At 46.6% G+C, this 24,950-nt stretch overlaps 1 protein-coding gene across 8 annotated transcripts in view; it reads right to left on the minus strand.

Moving 5' to 3' along the window:
- PRMT7 (protein arginine methyltransferase 7) overlaps positions 1-24,930 on the minus strand; it is a 57,468-nt gene extending 32,538 nt beyond the window's left edge. Inside the window, exons 1-7 of one of the 8 annotated variants that reach the window (XM_071209119.1) lie at positions 24,836-24,930; positions 21,977-22,129; positions 20,075-20,162; positions 19,727-19,902; positions 17,358-17,413; positions 16,686-16,722; positions 6,599-6,748 (exon numbers count right to left, since the gene is read on the minus strand). In XM_071209119.1, coding sequence (XP_071065220.1) covers positions 6,599-6,748; positions 16,686-16,706 — 171 coding nt within the window. In that variant the 5' untranslated portion in view covers positions 16,707-16,722; positions 17,358-17,413; positions 19,727-19,902; ... (1 more) ...; positions 21,977-22,129; positions 24,836-24,930. Of the gene's footprint in view, positions 1-6,598; positions 6,749-16,685; positions 16,723-17,357; positions 17,414-19,726; positions 19,949-20,074; positions 20,163-21,918; positions 21,939-21,976; positions 22,130-24,835 lie in introns of those variants that run through there. The other 7 variants (XM_058279803.2, XM_058279805.2, XM_071209118.1 and 4 more) reach the window with 7 other exon arrangements.
- Positions 24,931-24,950: the final 20 nt, after the last annotated feature.

Raw genomic sequence — 24,950 nt, forward strand, 5'->3', positions numbered from 1 at the left:
AAAAATCCCAATACCCAGGTCATACTCTAAAATAATTAAATCAAAATCTCCATGGGTGAGACTAGGGATCAGTAGTTTTCAAAGTTCTTCAGGTGATACTGATGTGCAGCCATGGTTAAGAGTCACCGTTTCTAGGGAGTAGGAGGCAGCTCAAGCGATTAATACCACCCTCCCACATCAGAGGGCCCAGGTTCGGCTCCCATTGCCTCCTAAAGAAAGAAACAAGGAAGATGAGCAGACACAGTGTTGCCGCCTTTCTCCACCCCTCCTCCCCTTCCAGCGCCGTCCTTCCCGCCAGTCCCGCCCATATTGCCAACCCACAATCTGCCCTCTTCCCCAGTAACTGCTTACCTCAGGTCTATCCATCAGCTTCAGCCTGTCCACAGCCGCCCCTTAGCCAACCCTCCCTTCATCACGCCCCTCCCTCTACCCAACCCTATATAGCTAAGTATACTTCCGTAATAAAGCAGACCTGTTCTTGCGCTCAAGCGGTCTCCATGGTTTTTCCCCAACCGCGCGTCCCCCACGCCTGGAGAACCGGTGCTCCCTCTTGGGGCACCCCCCGCCGGCTGATCGGCAGGAGCAAGCCCCCCCCAGCTCTTGGGCCTGAGCGAGGACGAAACCCCCACACTCAGCTACAACTGGCGCCCAACGTGGCAGCTCCTCCCCCGGCCCCTCTCTGCTGCTGCTGCTGCTGTGATCGTCCTCCTCTCCAGGTAGGGACCCCTCGCCCGGACGAGCCCCAAGGGACCCCTCGCCGTCGTCCCGTCCCTATCCCGTCATGGGTGCCTCTTTGTCATTGCGTCAGGCGCCGCAAGTCAGAGCCCTCGCTGCCCTGCTCGATGCCAATGGAGTCCGTGTCTCCTTGCGGCAGCTCCAAAAGTACTGGGATCTCTTGCTCCCTTTTAATCCGTGGCTCGCCACCTGCCAACTCTGGAGCCCGGACACATACTCGCGACTCATAGATCGAGTCACCTCCGCCATGGAGCACGAGAAACGCACCTTCCCAGCAGGCCTCTTACCCGTTCTCGTTGCCATTCGCGTTTGTCTCCTCGGCGCTCCGACCGAGGCCGTTTATGAAGCTTCTCCCAAACGGCCTCTAGACTGTGATCCCGATGAGCCCGCCGACACTGACTCTCTGTCTGACCAACTTGCTGCTGCTCTCGAGCGCGAACCTCCCCGCCCGAGCTCCCCGCAGCAGACAGAAACCACTCCTGCCGCTCCCCAAGATGGCGGACTTCCGCCTTCTTCTCCGCCAGCGCCTTTGTCTTCTGCCCAAGATGGCGCCCATCCGGCTTCTTCTCCGCCAGTGTCCTCCTCCTCCCGCCTCTACCCGCCTCTTCCTGCCCAGTCAGCATCCGGTTCGGGCACGGAAACTGCATGGTCGCCATCTTCCGCTAAACCGGAAGCGCCCCTCGCGCCATTCTGTCCGCTGCCGGATGTGGTTGCTCCACCATCTTGGCCGGCGCCCGGAAGGGTCCTGCCGCCATTTTGTTGTTGCCCGGAAGCCGCTAAGCCGCCATTTTCTCACCCGTGTTCTGCTTATCCCTTGCCGCCGCCATACGGCAATAGCCCTTTACCTGCCTTGGCTGCTCCATCGGTCCCCGGTGCCACGCCTCCTCAAACCCCTCAGCTGTATCCGCTAAATCCGCAGCCCACGCCGCAGCGACCCCAAACTTGGCTACCCTTTACAGCGGAAGAGGTCAGAACCCTCCGCAAAGCTGTAAAGGAAGACGGGATTGGCAGCCCTTATGCGCAGCAACTACTTGAGGAGTTAGGGACCCAACTCGTTCTCCCATATGACTGGATTGCACTAGCCCGTGCCATCCTGACGCCGGGTCAATTTATTGAATGGCACGCCCATTATCAAGCGGCTGTTGACCGGCAAATCGTGGAGAATGCCCAGGCCAGCGTCCTCGATCCCTCCGATGCATACACGGGCACCAACAATTATGCAAACCCTCGTTCTTATCTCAAAATTGACCCAGGGTTTTGGCACCGGGTAAAGGTCCTCCTCCAGCGGTCATTCTCTCTAGTTTCCACCAAGCAGCCCACCAAGCTCGCGCAGCTGCTTCAGGACTCCAATGAGACCTTCCCAGCATTTGTCGCCCGCGTCCTGGAAGCTTGTCAGCGGAAAATTTCCAGCGAGGATGCCCAATTTGCGTTAGCCAAAGAGTTAAGTCATTGACGGGTGCCTTGCGCCGTTCCGGGCCATAATCCTTCCCATACGCGACAAAGCTCTGCACGAATGGGTCCTTGCTTGCCGTGACGTCGACCCACAAGTCAAAACACTCACCACTGCCTTTGCCTCTGACATGGCTGTTTCATCCAGCCCCACTTCCGTCTGCTTTCGGTGCGGCCAGCCCGGCCACTTCGTCCGCGAGTGCTCTCAGCCAGGCCCAGCGCCTCGCTCAGACCCGCCGATGCGACGGCCAAGGGGCCCTTCTACGCCGTGTCCGCGTTGTGGGAAGGGTTATCACTGGGCCCGCGACTGCCGTTCCGCCCAAGGTTCCCAGCAGCCTTTAAACTTCCATCGGGGCAGGCCTCAGCCCCACCCCCAAGAGGCCCTCAGGAAAATTCCCAAGCCATAATGTGGACAATGCCCATCACACGCCGCCAGAAACCTTCACTGGAGCTCAAAATCAATGGGCAATGGCTCGATGGACTTCTAGATTCTGGCGCTGAAGTCTCCTGTGTTCCCTTCGAAGTCGCTGCGTTCAATCACTGGCCCCTAGAGACCGGCCCTCAAGTCATCGGCGCCACGGGAGCTGCTACCTCCTGGAAAACATCCCAACCTCTGCATTGGAGCGACCGAGAAGGCCACGAAGGCCAAATTCGCCCACTCGTCCTTTCGTCTGTCCAAACCATCTTATGGGGGAGAGATGTCCTCAGCCAGCTAAAGGCCCGAATCACCACAGAAGCCTTCTCAGCTGCGCTGCCCCCCCCGCTTCTAGGGGCCACTGCTCCCATCTCAAAACCTGACCCTATCCCTCTGGAATGGGACACAGAGGAGCCCATCTGGGTAGAGCAGTGGCCCTTGCCAGCTCACAAGCTGCAAGCTCTCTCTGCCCTCGTTGAAGAGCAGCTACAAGCAGGGCATATAGAGTCATCCACTAGTCCCTACAATTCACCAGTCTTTGTCATTAGCAAAAAGAACACCGGCAAATACCGCCTTCTCCACGACCTCCGTGAGATCAACAAACATATTAAGCCTATGGGATCACCTCAGCCAGGATGCCCGCATCCCACCGCAGTCCCCCAGCATTTTCACGCGGCAACCATTGACATTAAGGACTGCTTTTTCTCTATTCCTCTTCACCCCCGGGACTGTCCACGATTCGCGTTCACAGTTCCGCGCATCAACAACCAAGGCGCAGCTCAGCGATTTCAGTGGTGAGTATTGCCTCAAGGCATGCGCAACAGCCCGACCATGTGCCAACTGTATGTCAACCATGCTGTTGAGCCGCTACGCTCCAAGTTCAATCCGGAGCACACATACATCCTCCACTACATGGACGATCTCCTTTTAGCAGCGAGCTCCAGTGCGCTCCTCAATGATCTGCTCTCGGCAATAATAACAAACCTCTCCAGTCTCGGGCTTACTGTGCAGTCTGACAAAATAAACCTCCAGCCTCCTTTCCAATTTTTAGGCTTTCATTTTCATCGGCTTATCCAGCCCACAAGCCCAAAAATCCACCTCTCTCCGAAGATGACATTAACTGAGCTCCAACAGCTCTGCGGGCAAATCAATTGGCTTCGCTCGGCGCTTCCCATCACAACAGCGCAAATGCAGCCTCTCTTCGAGCTTTTGCAGACAAGGGACAGCCCTCCAACGGCGACCACTCGCAGCATCATCATCACTCCAGAGGCTCGAGAAGCCGTCCAACAAGTCAGCGCCGCCCTGCAACAGTGTCGCCTGGAGCGGTTCTCCCCCACCCTTCCAATCTTGGCTTTAGTTCTGCCAACGCCAATCACTCCCACAGGTCTCTTGTGGCAAGATGGCCCTCTCCTTTTTCTGCATACGTCAAAGAGCAAACTCCCGAAAATCTGCCCTTTTATAAGGGCCTGGATCACGTTGGCCACTGACTTAGTACTTCTCTCCATACAAACGTATGGCATCCCGCCACACACTATTGTTTGGCCTTTAGATGCCAAGGAAGTTACCTCCCTCATCATGAACAATGCCCAAATGCAGAGCCTGGTAGAGCTCTTTCGCGGCTCCTTTGACAACCACTATCCTCATCACCGATTGCTGCAGGGAATGTCTCAATTGGCGTTTTCCAACCCGTTCCGTCCATTGCCCGCACGGAACCCGATCCCTTCTGCTATCACTGCCTTCACAGATGCCTCAAAAACGGCGTTTGCTGCCATCATATACACTCCTGAGAATCCTGAGCCACGGCAACTGCTGTTCGCAAATGACTCTTCTGTTCAAGTGGGCGAGCTTCTAGCTGTCGCTGCAGTCCTCAATCTCCACCCAGACCAGCCTCTCAACATCTTTACTGACAGCCTATACACTCTTCAGGTGTGTCGCAGCCTCCCGCTTGCTACTTCCCTACCAGGTGACTCAAACATCAATCGGGCGCTCGCCTTCATACAGCGACTGCTTGAGGCGAGGCAGCAGCCCTGGTTCACTGCTCATATCAGAAGCCATTCTGGCCTACCAGGACCGCTGGCTCTAGGGAATGACCTCGCTGATGCTTCTGTGTCAAGCCGCCAGGTAAACCCAGTCCTCCTCCATGAAAGCCCTGCCGACGGGCCGCGGCTTGGGGACTTTGTCAATCAAGCTAAGCTCTTACATTCCCAATTTCATTTCTCTGCGCGGTCCATCCGAAAGCTTTCCAGACATACCCATTGAGACTTGCAAGCACCTTGTGCGCGCGTGCCGAACTTGCGCGCCCTTGCTGCCACTTGGACCTTTGCAGCCTCAAGGTGTTAACCCCCGCGGCCTCCGCCCAAACTCAAGGTGGCACGAACCTTCCGTCTTATGAGTGGGGGGGACACAACCCCGCTGCCACAGGTTTCTACATGTGCCCATCCTCCGCCAGAGGATGCCATGACCCAACGCACTATTACTGTCCTTCCTGGGGGTGCGAAACCATCGCCCACGGATGGTCCAGCGCCCCTAACGAAGACCCATACCTCACTCTCCAGCGTAATGCTACTCGATGGAACACCATCACACTCACAGTCAAAGACCCCAACTCCGACCTCTGGTTACGAGGCCGCATGTGGGGAGCCCGCCTGTATGCAGTAGGCTACGATTACGGTGCCATTATCACTATAAAAAAGGAGCCAATTCCCACACGTTCCACCCCAGTGGGCCCAAATCAGATTTTCAATCCTCCAAAGGCACAGCCCCCTTCCCTGCCCCGCTCCACCTCGCCCGCTCCTTCGCCCGGCACCCCCCTCGCCACTGCCTCCCTCAGCTCCCACAACCCCAAGCCTCGCTTACCCCCTACTCTGTACCCCAGCCCCCTCATTAATCTGATCAGAGCTTCGTTCGCTTCTCTAAACTCCTCTCACCCCAACCTCACCAAAAGCCACCTACTCCAGACCGCTCGCCTATAGCTTCTTGTCTTCCTCTCCTTACTTCTCCCCAACTACTCCTCCCCCTCGGGCGAGGGGTACAGGGGCATCACAGGCCCGTTTCGCTGGCAAGGCTCGGCGCGCGCCAGGCGCCGGCGTGCGCCGACCCTAATGGCGGGCACATGCATCCTGGCCAGATGCTATGTTGTCCGCTCACGACCGGCCGGTCCTTGTGGTCTCCCCCCACCCCTCGTCTTATCCCCGTGCCCGTCCTTATAACCTCCTTTTCCTCCTCCTCCTCATAATCCTTGTCTTTTGTTGCTGCGCACACCGAGTTATTCACACCCACAGTGCGCACCAAAACTTGTTGCCTCTATTTCCTTTTAAAAACAAAAGGAGCAATTGTTGCCGCCTTTCTCCACCCCTCCTCCCCTTCCAGCTCCCGCCGTCCTTCCCGCCAGTCCCGCCCATATTGCCAACCCACAGTCTGCCCTCTTCCCCAGTAACTGCTTACCTCAGGTCTATCCATCAGCTTCAGCCTGTCCACAGCCGCCCCTTAGCCAACCCTCCCTTCATCACGCCCCCCCCTCTACCCAACCCTATATAGCTAAGTGTACTTCCGTAATAAAGCAGACCGGTTCTTGCGCTCAAGCGGTCTCCGTGGTTTTTCCCCAACCGCGCGTCCCCCACGCCGGGAGAACCGGTGCTCCCTCTTGGGGCACCCCCCGCCGGCTGATCGGCAGGAGCAAGCCCCCCCGACTCTTGGGCCTGAGCGAGGACGAAACCCCCACACTCAGCTACAACACAGCAAGTGAAAAACAACAAAGGTGTGGGAAGAAAGAAAGAAGTAAAATAAACCTTAAAAAAAAAAAAAATCACTGTTTCCAGAAGAGAAAACAGGCTAATTGTGTGTAGTTCATCCCTGTGCCCCTCAAAACTAGCTCTGTATTTGGCACAGAGTAAGCACGCCATGAGTATCTGAGAACAAGTAGATGGGGAAAGGACAAGGGGCAGTAAGGTGTGTAACCTGTACAACGGGCAGAACACACACCTGATGATCGTGGCTCACCTCAATGGCATAGCAGAAGTCGGCACCTGCTGTGACCGCCATCATTGACAAGAGTCCTGTGCCAGTGCCAATGTCGAGAACCAAGGCCTTCTGTCCTCTCCCCTTCACTCTGCTCACAGCAGCCCGGATACCCTGGTAATATTTAATATTCTAAGAGAAAGGGAGAAATAGCTGTCACTTCACCAGTTATTATAAATGAGGTATGTGTGAAAAAGTACTTTCTAAAGTTCTGGAATTATGGTCGGGAGCAACAGGGTAAGTCATGACCCTGCAGCCTTTCTGGCCCCTCCATGCACCATATATAACTCATAAATGACTGGTACCCAAACATATATACAGAACTCCTTGTAAATCACTAAGTCATAGACAAAACATGAATGGCCAATAAACAAATGAAAAGTTTCTTAAACTCAGTAGTCATCATGGAAACGCAAATTTAAACTACAATGAGAGACCAGTTCAAACCTGAGATTTCAAGATTGTTGAAACTTAGAAGTTGGTTAATACCAAATACTGGTGAGGTGTAGAACAACAGGAACAGGTAGTGGAAATGTAAACTGGCATGGTTACTTTGGAAAATAATTTGGCATTACCTAGTAGAGATGAATACACGCCATGGCCCAGCAATTGCACTCCTAGAATATACAATCTAGACAAAAGCGTTCAGGTGCACCAGAATACATGTTCAGGAATGTTCCAGTAGCATTACTTAAAATAGCGAGAAACTGGAAACAACCCCAACATCTATCAACAGAGAAGTGGTAAGTAAAGATATATTCACACAATGCAATCCATACAGCAGTGAAAATGAACTATAGCCACATATATATGTAACATGGATAAATTTCAAAAACAGTACTGACCAAAAAGGCAAACCACAAAGAATAAACATGATATGATTCTATTACATAAAGTACAAAACATATATAACTAAAAATTCATTTTTTAAGGATATAAATTAGGTGGTAAAACTATAAAGAAGAGCAAAAAAGCAATTAATACATAACTTAACAGAATGGAAACTTCCAGACAGAGAGGAATGAATCAAGATGGGGCACAGAGGGAGATTCTGAGTAATGATAAGAATCCCAGAAAGATAAGAGAGAAGGGAGAGGGGCAAAAATTTTATAAAAGATTTAAAGAAATAATGGCTGAAAACTTCCCCAATTTGATGAAGGATGAAGGCATAAATATACACACCCTAGAAGATCAATGAACTCCAGGCAGGATAGACTCTAAAACACATCATAGTGAAACTGTCAAAATCCAAAGACAAAACGATAATTTTAAAAGCAGCATGAGAGAAGCAACTTGTCACATCCAACAAAGCCCCAATAAGATTAATGGTGGATTTCTCATCAGAAACCACCAGAAGACAGTGGGATAGCATATTTAAAGTGCTTAAGCAAACAAAAAACAAACAAACAAAAAAAACAAGCTGTCAACCAAGAACTCTATATCTAGCAAAATTATCTTTCAAAAGTGAAAGAAATTAAGACAGTTACAGATAAACTAAGGCTGGAAGAGTACATTACGAGAAGACCTGCCTTACAAGAAACACTAAAGCGAGTCCTTCAAGTTGAACTAAAAGGACACTAAACAGTAACTCAAAGCCATAAGAATAAGCATTGCTATGGTAACTACTTAGCCACCAAGATGATCAAACACAGATATCCACACTTCCTCTGCTTCATAAAGCAAGACTATCACAACCTGAATGACAAGGAACAAACTACAGTGATGCCCAAATAGCTGTGCAAATCCAACTTATGGTTATCTGTGTCTATATGGCAATTTGACTCACCCAAGAGATGGGGGAGTTGTTGCTTGTTGGGTATAGAATGTTAGTAAGTTTTGGAAATTTTTAAATAAAATTTAAGAAGACCTACAATGGGGAAACAAATGTGGCTCAACCAACTGGGCTCCCATCTACCATATAGGAGGGCCAGGGTTTGATGCCCAGGGCCTCCTGGTAAGGGCAAGCTGGCCCATGCAGAGTGCCGGCCAATGTAGAGAGCTGGCACAGCAAGATGACACAATAAGAGACACAGAGGAGAGAGAATAAGAAGACGTAGAAGGGCAGGGGAGCTGAGGTGGTGCAAGAGAATAATCGCCTCTCTCCCACTCCAGAAGGTCCCAGGATCCGTTTCCGGAGCTGCCTAATGAGAATACAAGTAGATGCAGAAGAACACACAGCAAATGGACACAGAGCAGACAACAGGAGTGAAGGAGGGGGGAATAAACAAAAAAGATTAAAAAAAAAAAGACCTACAATGTGTAAATGTAGGTAATGCCACCAAATTATACACTTAAAAATAGCTAAATGGCAAATTTTATGTTTTATACATAAAAAATTACAAACTACCACTACACACTCACTAAAATAAAAAAGAACGACAACACAAAAGGACAAATACTTTAACATTGAGTTATTATGAAATATATTGTGTAATATATTGTATGATTCCATTTACATAAGATGTAAATATAAATCAATTTATAAAGATGAAAAAAAAAGTGGCAGTACCAAATGTTGCCAAGGATATGGAGAAACTGGAATCCTTATACATTGCTGGTATGAATGGAAAATGGTCCATTCAATTTGGAAAACAGTTTGGTAATTTCTTAAAAAGTTAAACATATGCTTACCATATGACTCAGCAATTCTATTGTTAGGTTTCTATTCAAGAGAAATGAAAACATCTGTCCACACAAAGACGGTGAATGTTTACAACAGGACTATTTAAAATATCCCCAAATAGGAAACAATCCAAGTACCCATCAACTAGTGAGTGGATAAACAAAATGTCGTATTATCCATACAATGGAAATGAATATAGATACACACTCAAATGGACCCTCAAAAATATTATGAAGAGGATGTAAAGAAAACAAACACATTAAAATACATATTGTATGCCTTCATTTATATGAACTTAACAGAAAAGGCAAAACTACAGAGACAGAAAGCATATCAGTGGTTACCTGGGCTGGGGCTAGACACCAAGACTGACTTCAAACAAGCACAAGAGACTCTCATGGGATCATGGAAGTATTCTAAACCAACAATAAAATGTAAGGCACTGTGCAAATATAGAGAGAAATTTATTTATCTTGGCTCTGCCATCAACCAGCAAGTTCTGACCCATATGTAGAATCTTGGAGGGGAGAGCAGAGGTTCAGAGGCTTAAGAGTTAAATCATGAAGAGTCATGAATGTCCTGCCAATGTGTTTGGATTTTACCTTGAAAGCAGTGAGATGCCACTGCAGTGTTTTAAGCAGAGGAGTGACTTGTCAGATTGGCATTTCGGAAAGAACCTTCGAAGGGAATTGTGGGAAGATGGCATAGGACTAACAGGCAGAGCTCAATGCTCTCACAAAAACAATGGAGAAAGAGCCAAAAGCTGCCCAAAGTCCTGCATTGGGGGTCAGTAGACCAGGACAGTGCTACACAACTCCCAGGAGGGTGAGGGACAGAGAGAGGAAGAGGCCGAAACAACAAACGTGAGTTACCAAGACCCCACGATGGCCAGGAAGGGCTCCCCTCCCCCACCCCCAATATACTAATCTGGGGTAAAACCCCTGGCTCACTGTAGCCAACTGAGCAGGGAACAGACATCTTCCTGTGTCAGCTGTTTCAAGGGAAAGGGGTGGAGAAGTTGAGGTGCTTTTCTTCAGTGAATCTGACCAGCACAGCCTGCACCAAATCTCTGCTCTGGGATTCAACACAGGAACACAGGAAAGCCCAGACTGAAACACTGCCATGGAAAGGCGCACTGACAAGTGCCATCTGCTGGCCGGCCTGGAAATTGCACAAACAAAAACTTTTCGGTTCTCTCTGATTCTACCCCTGGGAGAAAATCTGTACCCCACTAGTGAGTCCCTAGCCCAACTTTGAAAACTTAAGCCAGGCAATTTTAAAGACTTAATATAAGCTGAACCAAACATCAAAGAAGAGCTGTGAAAAAAAAATAGATGAGAGAGAGAAACTGGCCATCAGAATAAATCCACCAACATAGTCAGATGCCTAGACATCAGCAAAAAATTACAAGTCATACTAGGAAAAAGGAAGAGACGACCCAGTCAAAGGAGCAAACCAAATATCCTGAAGAGATACAGGATCTAAGACAATTAATCAGCGGTAATTACACAACTCTCCTATACCACTTCAAAGAATTTAAAGAAAATATGATTAAAAAAATAAAGGATATTAAGATGGCACTGGGTGGGCATAAAGAACAATCTGAAAGCCTGCAATGAAAAGTGACAGATGCCTCATTCAGTTATGCAGAGGAAGAAAAAGAGGGGTCAAGACCAGTAAATGAGGGGTGACTAAAGCAGGGGGTTGGAAGATCAATAGATTTTGATGAAAATCTCAGTTGAAAAAAAGAGTCATACTTCTGGCTTGGCTGACTAGACGGATGGTAATGCCATTGTCCAAATCCCCTGGAGGCTGGGCAAAAAGGACTCTCTGCAGAAGACACTAAAATCACAGGGTCTCACAGTCCCAAAGCAAGCCAAGATCATCAGGCTAGAGAGGATTAAGTCAAAAGTCAAGTACAATGCTTGTTCCCATTCTATAATTCCCAACAGCTCAGCAAAGGCACTCAGACAGTTCATGAAAATTAGGGAGGCACCCAGCCCCTGTGGTATAGCTAACACCATAATGTCCTCTGTCAGGATGTTCCCACAAAGTGGGTAGGCTGAACAGTAAAGCTAGGCCAGGTGAAGGAAACACTAGTATCACAGTCACAGGATCAGTCCTCCACATGCTATGTTCCTCTTCTGTCTTTTACTACTTATTTTCTTGTTGTTTTTTCTTTTTCTATTATTTACGAACACTCCATATCTGCCAAACACACTCCCCCACCCATATTCCTGTCCCCTGGTAATCTTTTTTTTTTCCCAAAGATTTTATATCTCTCCCCTTCCCCTCCCCCCCATTGTCTGCACTCTGTGTCCATTCGCTGTGTGTTCTTCTGTGTCTCTGCTTGTATTGTCAGGCAGCACTGTGAAACTGCATTTCTTTTTTTTGGGGTCATCTTGCTGCATTAGCTGTCTGTGTGCGGCGCCACTCCTGGGCAGGCTGTGCTTTTTTCACGTGGGGAGGCTCTCCTTGTGGGGCACACTCCTTGCGCATGGGGCTCCCCTACATCAGGGCACCCCTGTGTGGCACAGCAGTCCTTGCATGCAGTAGCACTGCGTGTGGGCCAGCTTACCACACGGGTCAGGAGGCCCTGGGGATCGAACCCTGGGCCCTCCATATGGTAGATGGATGCTCTATCAGTTGAGCCACATCCGCTTCCCCTCTCCCGAATCTTTAATTCACTTCTCTCTGAACTTGCTATTTCTAGACATTTCTTATAAATGACACCATATAACATTTGTCTTTAGGTATCTTGATTATTTCACTGGGCATGCTTTCAAGGTCTCAGAATTCAATTCTTTCTGGAAGAGAAAGAAGATGCTGCCATGTGATAGAAAAGCCAAGAAGCACCAAAGATTGCCAGCCAGCCAGAAGATATCCACACCAGGAGGAAGCAAGCCTTCTAACCTCTAAAACCGTGAGCCAATAAATTTGTTTTAAGCCAACCCATTGTACAGTATTTGTTTTAGCAACTAGGAAACTAATACAGGATATATACCTAGAAGTGGAATTACCAGGTCATATAGTAATTCTATAATTAACTTTTTGAGAAACCACCTTATTGCTTTCCACAGTGGCCGAACCATTTTACATTCACACAATGATGAAATGGAGTTCGAATAGCTCTGCATCTTCTCCAAAACTTGTTAATTTCCATTTTTTTTAATAGCCATCCTTGTGGGCATGAGGTGGTATCTCATTGTGATTTGGATTTGCATTTCTCTAAAGGCTGATGATATTGAAAAACTTTTCAAAAGCTTACAGGCCATTTGTATATCTTCATTGGAAAAAATGTCCTTTTGCCCATTTTTTAATTGGGTTGTTTGTCTTTTTGTTGTTGTACTGTAAAAGTTCTTTATATAGTCTGGTTGTTAAGCCCTTATCCAATATATGATGTGCGACTATTTTCTCCTCTTTTGTTAGTTGCCTTTTCACTCCTTGATAATATTTTTTGATGCTCCAAAGTTTTGAATTTTGGTGAAGTCCAATCTATCTACTATTTCTTTTGATGCTCGTGATTTTGGCATAAAGTATAAGAATACACTGCCAAATTCCAGCTCATGAAGACTTGCCCCTACATTATCTCCTAAGAGTTTGATCATTTTAGCACTTATATTTAAGTCCTTGACCCATTTTGAGTTAATTTTTGTATATGGTATGAGATCAGGGTCCACTTTCATTCTTTTGCATGTGGATATGCAGTTTTCTCAGTACCATTGTTGAAGAGACTATTCTTTTCCCATTGCGTGTACTATTCCTCACTTTTTTTTTTTAAGGACAAATCTTCACTGTAAAAAGCGTTAACAACAGAACAAAGAATACTGTATAAAATAGGAGGATGTCCACAGTCTAGGAGAAAATATTCTCATACATATACCTGAAAAAATAACTGTTGCATTAACATATGCCGAATTCCTATAAACAGCCCAAATCAGAAATGGACAAAAATGTGAACAATTTTACAAAAGATGCTATACAAATGGCCAATAATACTTACAAAGTAGCTCAAAATATTAAAAACCACCATCCGCACAAAGCATTCTAACCTACAAGAATGGCTAGAAATGAAAGCCTGACAACTTCAAGATTGATTGAGGAAGTAGAAGAACCGGAACTCTTCCACATTCTGGGTGGGAGTACAAACTCTTACAATCACATTGCTGAACTGGGTGATTGTTTCTTTTTTTTTCCCCACTCTAATCCATATTTAATCCTCCTTCCTGTGGACCCTGGGATGGTCAGCAGAGTTGCAACTCCCACTCTCCAGTTCGTTGAACTTACCCAGGTCAGCTAACGGGAGTGAAGATGGTCAACCACAAAACAGGGAACCAAGAATGCCTACAACTCCAAGCAGGAGAATTGCATTCATCAATCATGTGGGATTTAAGCCCTCTCTCGATATAGAGGTGGAGTGGACATCACCATCGATTCCTCACTTATTAAGTGTGACCCTGCATCCTTCTCTTTTAAGCCTCCCAGCCTCTGAACCATCTGAATGGGCCAGACTAGTTAAGCACTCTGGTGGATCAAGAAACTATGGGTTCTTGGGAAGTGGACGTGGTTCAACTGATAGAGCGTCCGCCTACCATATGGGAGGTCCAGGGTTCAAACCCAGGGCCTCCTAGCCAGTGTGGTGGCTGGCCCACACAAGGTGCTGCCGCATGCAAGGAGTGCCATGCTGCACAGGGTTGTCCCCAGTGTAGGGGAGCCCCATGGACAAGAAGTGCACCCCGCATTGAGCCACTCCACATGAAATAAGTGCAGCCCACCCAGAAGTGGCACTGCACACATGGAGAACTGACAGAGCAAGATGACATAACGAAAAGAGACACAGATTCCTGGTACCATCAAGAATGCAGGCGGACAAAGAACACACAGAGGCTCTCTTCCTCAGCACTGCCTACGGAGGTGGCCGCCATCTCCAACCTGGCACCATGGCTGCCCTCAGACCCCTAGTGAAGCCTAAAATCATCAAAAAGAGACCAAGAAGTTCATCAAGCACCAGTCAGACAGATATGTCAAATTAAGTGTAACTGGCAGAAACCCAGAGGCACTGACAACAGGGTGCAGAGAAGATTCAAGGGCCAGATCTTAATGCCCAACATTGGTTATGGGAGCAACAAGAAAATGAAGCACATGCTACCCAGCGGCTTCTGAAAGTTCCTGGTCCACAATGTCAAGGAGCTGGAAGTGCTGCTGGTGTGCAACAAGTCTTACTGTGCTGAGATTGCTCACAATGTTTCTTCCAAGAACTGCAAAGCCATCATGGAAAGAGCAGCCCAGCTGGCCATGAGAGTCACCAATCCCAATGCCTGGCTACGCAGCGAGGAAAATGAATAGACAGCTTATTTTCAAGATTTGTGTGAAATAAAATCATAAAAAGTCAAAAAAAAAAAAAGAACACACAGAGAATGGACACAGGGCAGACAAGGGAGTGGGAAGGAGAGAGAAACAAGTAATAAATAATAAAATCTTTCCAGGGTACATAAAAATGTTTGGATATTTTCATAGTGGGTACAATTAAAAACAACAACTGAGGGAGTGCTGAGTTCCTAGCCAGGGGAGCTTTATCACAGTCCCTAAAGGAACAGCAACAATCCCCCAAGTCCAATGGCAAAGACCAAAAAAGAAGGAAGGTCCAACAATGAGCCCTTGATACTAATGACTATGCTTGTAAGCCTGTGCACCTGAAATAAGAACAAGGCCTAGAGCTGCAGGTGCCTAAGAGGTACCTCCTGAGAGCCTCCGTGTTGCTCAAATGTGGCCAGACTCGAAGTCAAACTCAGCATGTAAATGTGTTGCCTTCCCCCCAGCGTGGGACATGACTCCTGGAGATGAGCCTCCCTGGCGCCAAGGGATTACTACCAAGTACCAGCTGATGATGTAACTAGAAAATGACCTTGAATAAAAGGGTCAACTCGGACCAGCAGAATATCTCAGTCTACATATAATACCAGGAGTTAAAAATGCTTTTTGACCTGAATAAAAGGGGGAAATGGAAAGGACAAATGAGTTTATATGGCTATGAGTCTCCAAAAAGAGCCAGGAGGTTATCAGAGGGGTTGCCTTTATGCACACCTCAGCAGAGTCCCAGAGACAGATAAAATAGATACAACCCCAGGTACTGGTTCTTCTGAGGGCTACAGAGACTCAAAAGTTCTTTGGTCATGGCAGGTGGAGTTCAGTGCCATGTCAGTTAGCTCTACTTTGGAGTCTGTGTTTCTGTGTGATGGAGCTGGACTCAGATGTGATCTTTGTCCACAAGCCTCTCCTGTTATTTTTACCGGATCTGTAGTTGGTGCTGGGGTTTAGTGGATACCTAGGGGACCTGAATTTCTGGACTGACCATGTGATAGCCAGGCCCTGAGCCTCAACAGACTTGTAACTCCTACGCTCTGGTTTATGGGACATACCCCACTCAGATAACATGGAGGTGAAGAAGGTCAACCACCACACCAGGGAGCCAAGAGTGCCTACAACTGAAAGCAGGAGAATTGCATCCAGCATCCATGTGGAATCTAAGCCCCCTCTTGATATAGTATGGAGTGGACACAACCATTCCAATGTCCAGAGGATGGAGGAATAGAGTATGGATTAGAGTGGACTTACTGATATTCTAGTCATGAACTATTGTGATTAGTAATTGAAGAAAATGTGGCATTGGTATGGAGAAAGTGGCCATGGTGGCTGCTGGGGGTAGAGAGTGGGAGGAAGAGATGTGATGTGGGGGCATTTTCGGGACTTGGAGTTGTCCTGGGTCGTGCTGCAGGGACAGTTACCGGACATTGTATGTCCTCCCATGGCCCACTGGGTGGACTGTGGGACAGTGTGGGCTATGGTGTGGACCACTGACCATGAGGTGCAGCGGTGCTGAGATGTATTCACCAAGTGCAATGAATGTCTCATGATGATGGAGGAGGTTGTTGTTATGGGGGGAGGAGGGTGGGGAGTATATGGGGACCTCATATTTTTTGAATGTTTACATTAAAAAAATAAAGACCAAAAAAAAGAAAAAAAAATACTATCTAAAAACAAAAAACAAAAAACAAAACCAACTATGGGTTTCTAATCTTAAGACCAGAACTACACTGTTCCTTAACTAGAAAAAAAAACACTCAGATAAAACACAAATGTGAAAGAGAAAAGCTGAAATGTATTTTTATCTGGAGGAGATATTGGAGATCAGCTACTATACCCCACACGTTTTAAGTTTGAATAAACAAGGGCCAAAGAGGATCCACGTTTTCTCCAAGGTCATTCTCAGGTCAGTGGCAGAGTTGGAAGTAAGACCCAGTCAAAGGACCAATTTCCAGACCACTGCACCACACTGCCTCTCAGCATCATTCCCACATCATGCCTCCCTTCCAGGGGAGTTTTTAACATTCTTGTAACCAAAGACTTCAAAATACCATCAAGATAATGGCTTCCTTCTATACTTACTCTGTCCTTGTCATGCAGCATATCTGCATAGGCTGACCTAGAAAAATAAAAATACAGGTTAGTAATCTCCATTGATACACATCAACACATGAGAATATTCACATATATCAATATATTCCTAACAGCCAAGCCCATGTTTAGACTATTTCAATAGTTTTATAAGCTGTCATTCTCTGATACTACAGAAAAAATAGAAAGATGTTCATCTTCAAAAAAGAAACCCAGACCCAACAGTAATTCCACAGCCACTAGCATACAGATCATGTTACATACTACGTATCTTTCTCCTCAGGAATGAAAAGACTCTATTTGCCTCATACTTTATATCAGCACTTTCATTTATGTCATCAGGGAAAACTATGAGTTTACCAAACCAGGTGCTAAAGAGGGAAGGGAGGGTTACATATCCCTATTTCCTAACACAGTAATTCACAAATTTGAAAAACATCTAGTAGGGTCAGGATGAGTCCCCAGGATGCTGCAGGCCCAGTCCAAAGATGCTTTTAGGAGTTTCAGGTGTAAGCTAAGGTACCCTCACTGGAACAGAGGATTTCCAGCTTTGGGTCAACATCAGGATCATCTGACAGCTTATTTTAAGTGCAGATTCCCAGGCTACTCCTAAAGAGATTCTGATCCACAAAATCCGGGCTAGGGCCTGGGAATCTACTTTACCTGGCGCTCCAGGCAGTTTTGACACAGATGGTTCATACTTTACACTCACAGGAGCACTGCACAAAAAGAATGGGGTGGTTTTCTATTAAGGCACACCGAGACTTTTTCATCTGAACCTACCTATCAATGTTTAGTTAAAAAAATGGTCCCTTCTACCTTTTTCTACTAAAGTAAAGAGGCATGTTCACGCACCATCTTCCGTGAATTATTACCCACCCACTCCACATCACTCAGGTGACATCACTCTCCCTAATACCACCAGCTGCCCCTAATAGCTAATCTGGGCAATCAGCATCTAGGACTTCTCAGCAGCCTCAGGTCCTGCTGGACACTCTCTTTTCTGAAACTCCCTCCTCCTTCCCACTCTTTGGCCATTCCCTCCTGGTTTCCCTTCTGCCTCCTTACCTATTCCAGGATTCCTTGGTCCTCTACCTTTCTCATTTGACACACCCTCCCTGAGAGACTGCAACTTCTCCCAGGTTCAATTCTCACTAATGATTGCAAATTCTCTGCCTCTGGACCCACATCTGTCCAGTGGTATCTCTACCTAGATGTGTCCAAACCCAAACACCTAATCTCCATCACCTTCCCCTCCCCATCTGCCCATTTTGTCTGTGTTTTCCCTCTCAGGGAATAATAGCTCAATCCACCCAGTCACTCTAACCAGAATTGGAGCTTCTTGAATTTTTTTTGCCCCCATTACTGCATCCAATGAATCACAAACTTAAAACTCCCTTGAAGCTATCTCTCCTCCTGACTTCCTCCACTACCCCTGCTTTGGGGTTGCAATATCCACCAAATGGGTCTTCTTTCCCTCAAACCACTTTGTATACTGCATTCAGTGGGATTCCCAAAATGCAATCTAATCTTCTTTCTCTCCTGTTTAATATCTCCGTCATTCAGAAAATAAAGCTCAAAATCTTTAGAAACACTAATATTTCTGAGCCCGTATTCTGTATCAGGTACTATAGGAAGAGCTTTTCCATTCCCTCCTCAAACAACCGTATGATAAAGGTATTATATAATGAGATATACATTCTTATATTGAGATATATATTATTATACTGAGGCACAGAGAAGTAGCCCCAGGTCACAGAGTTCAGTGGCAGAGCCAGGCCACAAACTCCTGTTGCTCTGCCTACATTTGCTGCCATCCTGCATGACATGATGCCTCTCTACCCCTTCCCCATCCTCTCTCACCACAGCCCTACATTTCCACCATACTACAGCCGCACGAACTGAGAGCCACTCCCCAAACCAATTCATCTGGCAGTTTCCACGTGTTATTCCTGTTGCTCAGAATGTAATTTCTCTCCCTTTAGATGTGGGAAATCACTCAAACATCACCACTCTCCAGCCCAGTTAGTTCTTGCTGTTTCCATGAGCCTTTCTGCCCATTTCCACAGGTCTTTATCTCATTGTCCATGATTTTTTATGAAGAACTGTATTTTCTTCACCTTGGGAGTCATAGCCCTAGCACAGTGCAGGCATACAGTATGCTCTTAATGACTGCTAAACAACGATAAGTCACACACTATTAAACATCCTTTCACAGGAACAAAAAAAAAAAATGCATTTTTCACTTTTTCCATTCAGGAGAATTTGATCATATGATGAAGGTGTCACCATGTCAGGGGCACAAATAAATGTTTACATTTCATAAGCTTTACTATCACTACTTAACCTTGGACCCTCTTGTGGGAAACAAAGGCATGTTGTTTCCATGGAAGCAAGTTACTTCCTTGACCACTGAGTCGTGCTGTATCCATAGCTATATGGGAGGTCATAAATCTAGCAAGGTGATGTGTACGCACAGGTGGAACGAGGACTAGGTAGAACCGGACAACCTGTGCAACAAGATTTATGGGTATGTTTTCTCAACAATATAATAGAACACTGTAATTTTGAACTTTGAATTATAATCATAGCATTTGATCCATTGTGTTACACAGGTTGAGGTAATGGGAAAAGTTAGCTAGAATACTTGCTGGTTCTCACGATTGCTTGGGGTATATAAAGAAGCCCCTGAGATTAATAAACTTGTTTGATGAGCTTGAAGCTTCAATGCTCTCAGATCCCCTGATCCCAATCTCTCTTTATCTTTCATTCCCGATACCCTTCAGGTCCGTGACTCCAACGCCCTCTCTCTGCTCCACTAAGCAGATCCTCTGCCTGACTCGCCAGTAGGCCTGACTTTGCTTAACCACCACACTAATCAAGATGGCTGAGCAGACCTGCTCACAACAAACACCTGCTCTGATCAGAAGCACTGAGACAGACTATTCCTCACCCCATTAGACTCCAAGGCATCTGGTTTGAGACCAAGCACCCCATTCAGCTGCAGCAGGAAGTGAACAAACCCTTGTTACCTTGCAATCTCCTGGTGGTAATCGTAGTGCTCATCCTCCTCCAGCCACTCCATGGATCCCGTTGTTGGATTGGCCCGCCCACAGAAGACTTTCATGGTGCCAATTAACTCCTCAGTTTAGCAGAGAAAAGCAGCTTTGCCAGTTCACTTCTGTGGACAGGTCTGATTGTCAGGAATCTATTCATATTCCAACATTAAAAAATGTAGGAAAAAAGAAAAAAATCTAAGAAATTGATAGGAATACAAAAGTCACTAGGGGGAACAATGGGTTGATGGGTAGTTTAGTCTTTGCAGCTAGAGTTATTTGGTTTTATATTCAGCATGTAACATCAAAAACTACAATACACACATTTGTAAAACTGTCTTGGAACTTCAGAAACGCTCAGTGATTCCAAAAGGGTCAAAGGAGCCTCACTGGTGCATCTGGGTATAGCACCCTAGAAAAAGACAGGAGAGAAGGAAAAGTAAATAGGAGAAAAGAGACAGTAGGAAAGGAAAACAAAAAGAGATAAAGGATGGTGCTAATATATTGTCTCAGTTTATTACACATTTAGTTTAGGGAAAAATACAAAGAAGGAGCAATTCAAACTAATCAGGAAAATCTTCAGCTAAATGAATAAATTGCAGGTACATGTAAGCATGGATAATCCCAGAAATGTGCAAAAGAAGCAAATCATTGAATCTGTACGATTCCATTGATACATAATTTAAAAATATGCAGAACAGAACAAAACAATATAGTCTTTGGGGATCACACTAAAAATTCTAGCACAGGAATGAGGACAGTGGTCACCTCTAGGAGAAAAGTGAAGGGGATGTGATCAAGAAAGCCATACAGGGAAGCAGACTTGGCCCAATGGAAAGGGCGTCTGCCTACCACAAGGGAGGTCCGCGGTTCAAACCCCGGGCCTCCTTGACCCGTGTGGAGCTGGCCCATGCGCAGTGCTGATACACGCAAGGAGTGCTCTGCCACGCAGGAGTGTCCCCTGTGTAGGGGAGCACCACACACAAGGAGTGTGCCCTGTAAGGAGAGCCGCCCAGCGTGAAAGAAAAGTGCAGCCTGCCCAGGAATGGCACCGCACACACGGAGAACTGACACAACAAGATGACGCAACACAGATTCCCGGTGCCGCTGATAAGGATAGAAGCGGTCACAGAAGAACACACAGCAAATGGACACAGAGAGCAGACAACTGGGGGGGGGGGAGGGGGAGAGAAATAAATATATAATCTTTAAATTGAAAAAAAGGAAAAAGAAAAGCCACACAGGGACTTCAAAAGTAACAGTAAACTTTATCACAATTAAAAAGAAATAATTAACTCTTTTTTAAAAATGATTATTGGGTAGCAGATGTAGCTTAGTGGTTCAGTGCCTGCTTCCCATGTACAAGCCCCAGGGTTCAATCTCCAGTACCTCCAAAAAAAAAAAAAATTTAATAATTATGTTCTTTTCCTTAGACTGGGTGGTGGGAACACCACAGGCGTTCATGATATTGTCTTTTTGTTGTTTCTTTGAGGTACGAGAGTTGGGGACTGAACCCGGGACCTTGTATGTGGGAAGTCAGCACTCAACCACGGAGCCACATCAGCTCCCATGAGGTGGTTTTTCAGGTGTTTGCTTGTTGTTTGTTTTTGTTTTTAGGAGGCACTGGGGACTGATCCTGGGATCTTCCATGTAGAAAGCAGGCATTCAACCACTTGAGCCACATCCACTACCTGTCATGCTTTACACTGTCCTTTTTTATAATGATTAGGTTTTATCTATTCAATATTTAACTTAAAAAGCAATTTTTAAAAACTCTTCATCTAAAAAAAACATTTGCCTCAAATAAATCTTTCCCCTCCCCTTCCCTTCCCCCTCCCTGCTGTTTTAGCCATCTGTGTCTATTTGCTGTGTGATCTTCTCTATCTATTTCTCTTTTTGTCTTCTCTTTACATCTTTTTCCTCTAGGATTCACCAGGATTTGATCCCTGGGAACTCTGATGTGGAGAGAGGTTCCCTGTCAATTGTGCCACCTCAGTTCCTGGTTTCTGTTGCGCTTTACCTTGGTCTCCCCTTCTTCTCTCTTTTGTTGTGTTACTGTCTTGCTGCGTGACTCACTTGTACGGGCATTGGCTCACTGCACAGGCATTCAGCTCACCACACAAGCACACACATGGGCACTTGGCTCGCTGCGTGGGCATTCAGCTCACCACGTATGCACCTGGTTCACTGCATGGACACTGGCTCGGCACAGGGGCACTGGCTCACCGTGCAGGCCCACTGTCTCTTCTTCTTTTTCACCAGGAGGCCCCAGGGATCCAACCCGGGTCCTCCCACATGGTAGGTGGAGGCCTCATCACTTGAGCCACATCTGCTTGCGTCAAATAAATCTTGTGAGGAGGTCTGCTTCCCCAAATAGATCTGTTTTGGGGCAGTAGAGAAACAGCACAGCTCAAAGTATAAGGTACTTTTAGGCACAGGTTCTCCCAGTGCCCTTCCCACCTTATTCAGAAAACAGCAGGTGCTCCACATTCCCCTTCCCCTCATGTTAAACACAGGTCAGCTTCAGGAAACTTTGGAAAAAAGTGCTATTCCATAAGTCCCTAAACATTCCTAAGGCATTTTATTACCCAGAGTTTGACTTTCTTTTGAAGCTACCTAGTCACAAAGAATCAAAGACTAAGTAAACATTAAATTCTTATATATAAAACACACACACACACATTCTTATAGAAAAAGATGGGAAACAAGATTTTCTAAAAAGACTCAGGCAGTCACTAGTCCAATTCAAAGAAGTCAGTTTGTCCTGTGGTAAAATTTCACTTCAAAACTCCCAGCCTATCTATCCTCTGGTAGCTGTCAAACTTTTTCATAAATCTAATAAGAAATATACTTTACACTGAGATTCAACATGCATGTATCTTAAAGGTTTCACAAAACAATATTTAGTCTTTCCATGGGCAAGACCCTCTGAAATTGTCTATTTCATTTTTATTTTTATAATTGCAGATCCAGTAAATAGATTTCATAATTCACCAATTGGCTGAAACCTGCAGTTTGAAAAGCATTCCTATAATCAGTTTTGCATCTCTTATATAGTAATGTATATTAAAAACTACAGAGTAGACACTACCAGAATCTGTAATATGCTTAGAAAACTGGGTCCAACAAATGCTGTAGTAGAAAAATGAAAGACCACATCTGGCTGAATGCTCAGGGCAGGTTTAAAAGGTTAACAGGACTTGGAGAGTGTGGTGAGGGAGAAGACACTTAACTAGATTGAAAGGTTTAGACTGTCACACATAATGAATAAATCAGTTTGGCTGAGTGAAAATGGACAAGGAGTCAAACTGTTAGTGGGGTCCATATTGTGGAGTCCTGAAACCCTTATTCTGTGGTCCACATGGAATCAACGGAAAGATTCTGAAGTCATTTCACAGTTATGTGTGGTAAAGAGCTTTAATCATTCCTATGGAATTCCCTTCTTGTCTATGATGCTGATGAGGCTATAACTAGGACCACCGTGTCTTTTCAGACCTACAGAGAAGCCACTGGTTTAGTATAAATTTAAATAAACACTTGAGGATAGAAACCATATCCTGTGTTAATAACAATCTTATGGAATGAATGAACCTCTTCTGGGTGAATACTGTACACCTTCTATGAATAAATCCTATAATCTATTATTGTGCCTTGTCCACTCCCAGAAGGATCCCAAACTCCAGGTTCAGAGGATATTCTCTGTTCCACCTCCTCAGTCTCCAAGGGCTGTGCACTCACATGGTCATTTATATGGAAGAAATGGAAACAACCATGCCAAGCCCTGATTGCATTACTAGTCAGATTTCAGAGATGTTTGGTTCATTCACTCGAAATTTACTTAGTACCTTATATATGCCAGGCACTGTGTTAGGCAAAGGGGAAACCACAATAACGAGAGAGAGGAGGTCCCTGCCCTCCAAATTAAGACTCTGAGGGAGAAAGAGTAAACATAGACAATTACAGACTGAGGGAAACGACTTTGGCCCAGTGGTTAGGGCGCCCGTCTACCATATGGGAGGTCGGCGGTTCAAACCCCGGCCTCCTTGACCCGTGTGGAGCCGGCCATGCGCAGTGCTGATGCGCGCAAGGAGTGCCTTGCCACGCAAGGGTGTCCCCCGCGTGGGGGAGCCCCACGCGCAAGGAGTGTGCCCATGAGGAAAGCCGCCCAGCCTGAAAAGAAAGAGCAGCCTGCCCAGGAATGGCGCCGCCCACACTTCCCGTGCCGCTGAGGACAACAGAAGAGGACAAAGAAACAAGACGCAGCAAACAGACACCAAGAACAGACAAACGGGGGGGAGGAATTAAATAAATAAATAAATCTTTAAAAAAAAAAAAAATTACAGACTGAGTTGAAGAAAAGAAATACACAAGATGCTATGAAAGGGAGAAAAAGATTTGCGGAAGAACTCAGAAACGCGGCATTTGAAAGACCTGCAACATGAGCCAGGTCAAGAGTTGGGGGAGAAGTATTTACTTCAGGAATCCGTACCCACGTTTCCAGGTAAAGACCTAGGATCATAAATCAAAACTGACAAAAGCCTGAGTAGTCGGCTGAAGCACTCTAAGCAGAAGAAATGAGAGAAAATTAGAGGCTTCTGCCAATCACGCAGGGCTTTGTCGGCTTTGGAAAAGTTTCGATTTTGTTCTTTAACGCGTGGGGCCACCTGAAGGTCTTAAAGAACAGCATGTCTACGTCGGCGCACGGTGTATGGTGAACAGACTGGTTTCCAACCATTCATAACACGGCGACTAGGAAACGCGTGCTCATCAGCAATTCCCAGAATCACAGAACCCTGATTAGCTTTGGGTACGAAGGCTGGAGCTCCCTACGTTTGCGGCCCGGGTATCTGTCGCCGAGGGGAGACGCCAGTATTGGGACCCTACACTCCAGCCTATCAGGGAACTCCGAATTGCCCCACGCGAACTTCAGAATAGTCCCACAGAGCCCCGAGAAGACGCGTGCCCAGGCGTCCAAATACGCCCCCGCCGGCTCCCTCCGCCAGCGTCCTGTGGGTGCGGACAGGAAGCCGGCTGCTCCCGGTAATTAACCGCGACCCCACCTATCCAATACGCTCAGCGCCTCACCCGCCGCGGGATCCACTCCCTACATCAGAGAGCCGCCACCGCCATCTTGCCGCAGCCGCCGCGCGGGGGCGGCACCTCCCTGCAGAAGGCGCGTGCGGAGGGGCGGAGCCCGGGA

This window comes from Dasypus novemcinctus, chromosome 18, assembly GCF_030445035.2.
Source record: "Dasypus novemcinctus isolate mDasNov1 chromosome 18, mDasNov1.1.hap2, whole genome shotgun sequence".
Classification (NCBI taxonomy): domain Eukaryota; kingdom Metazoa; phylum Chordata; class Mammalia; order Cingulata; family Dasypodidae; genus Dasypus; species Dasypus novemcinctus.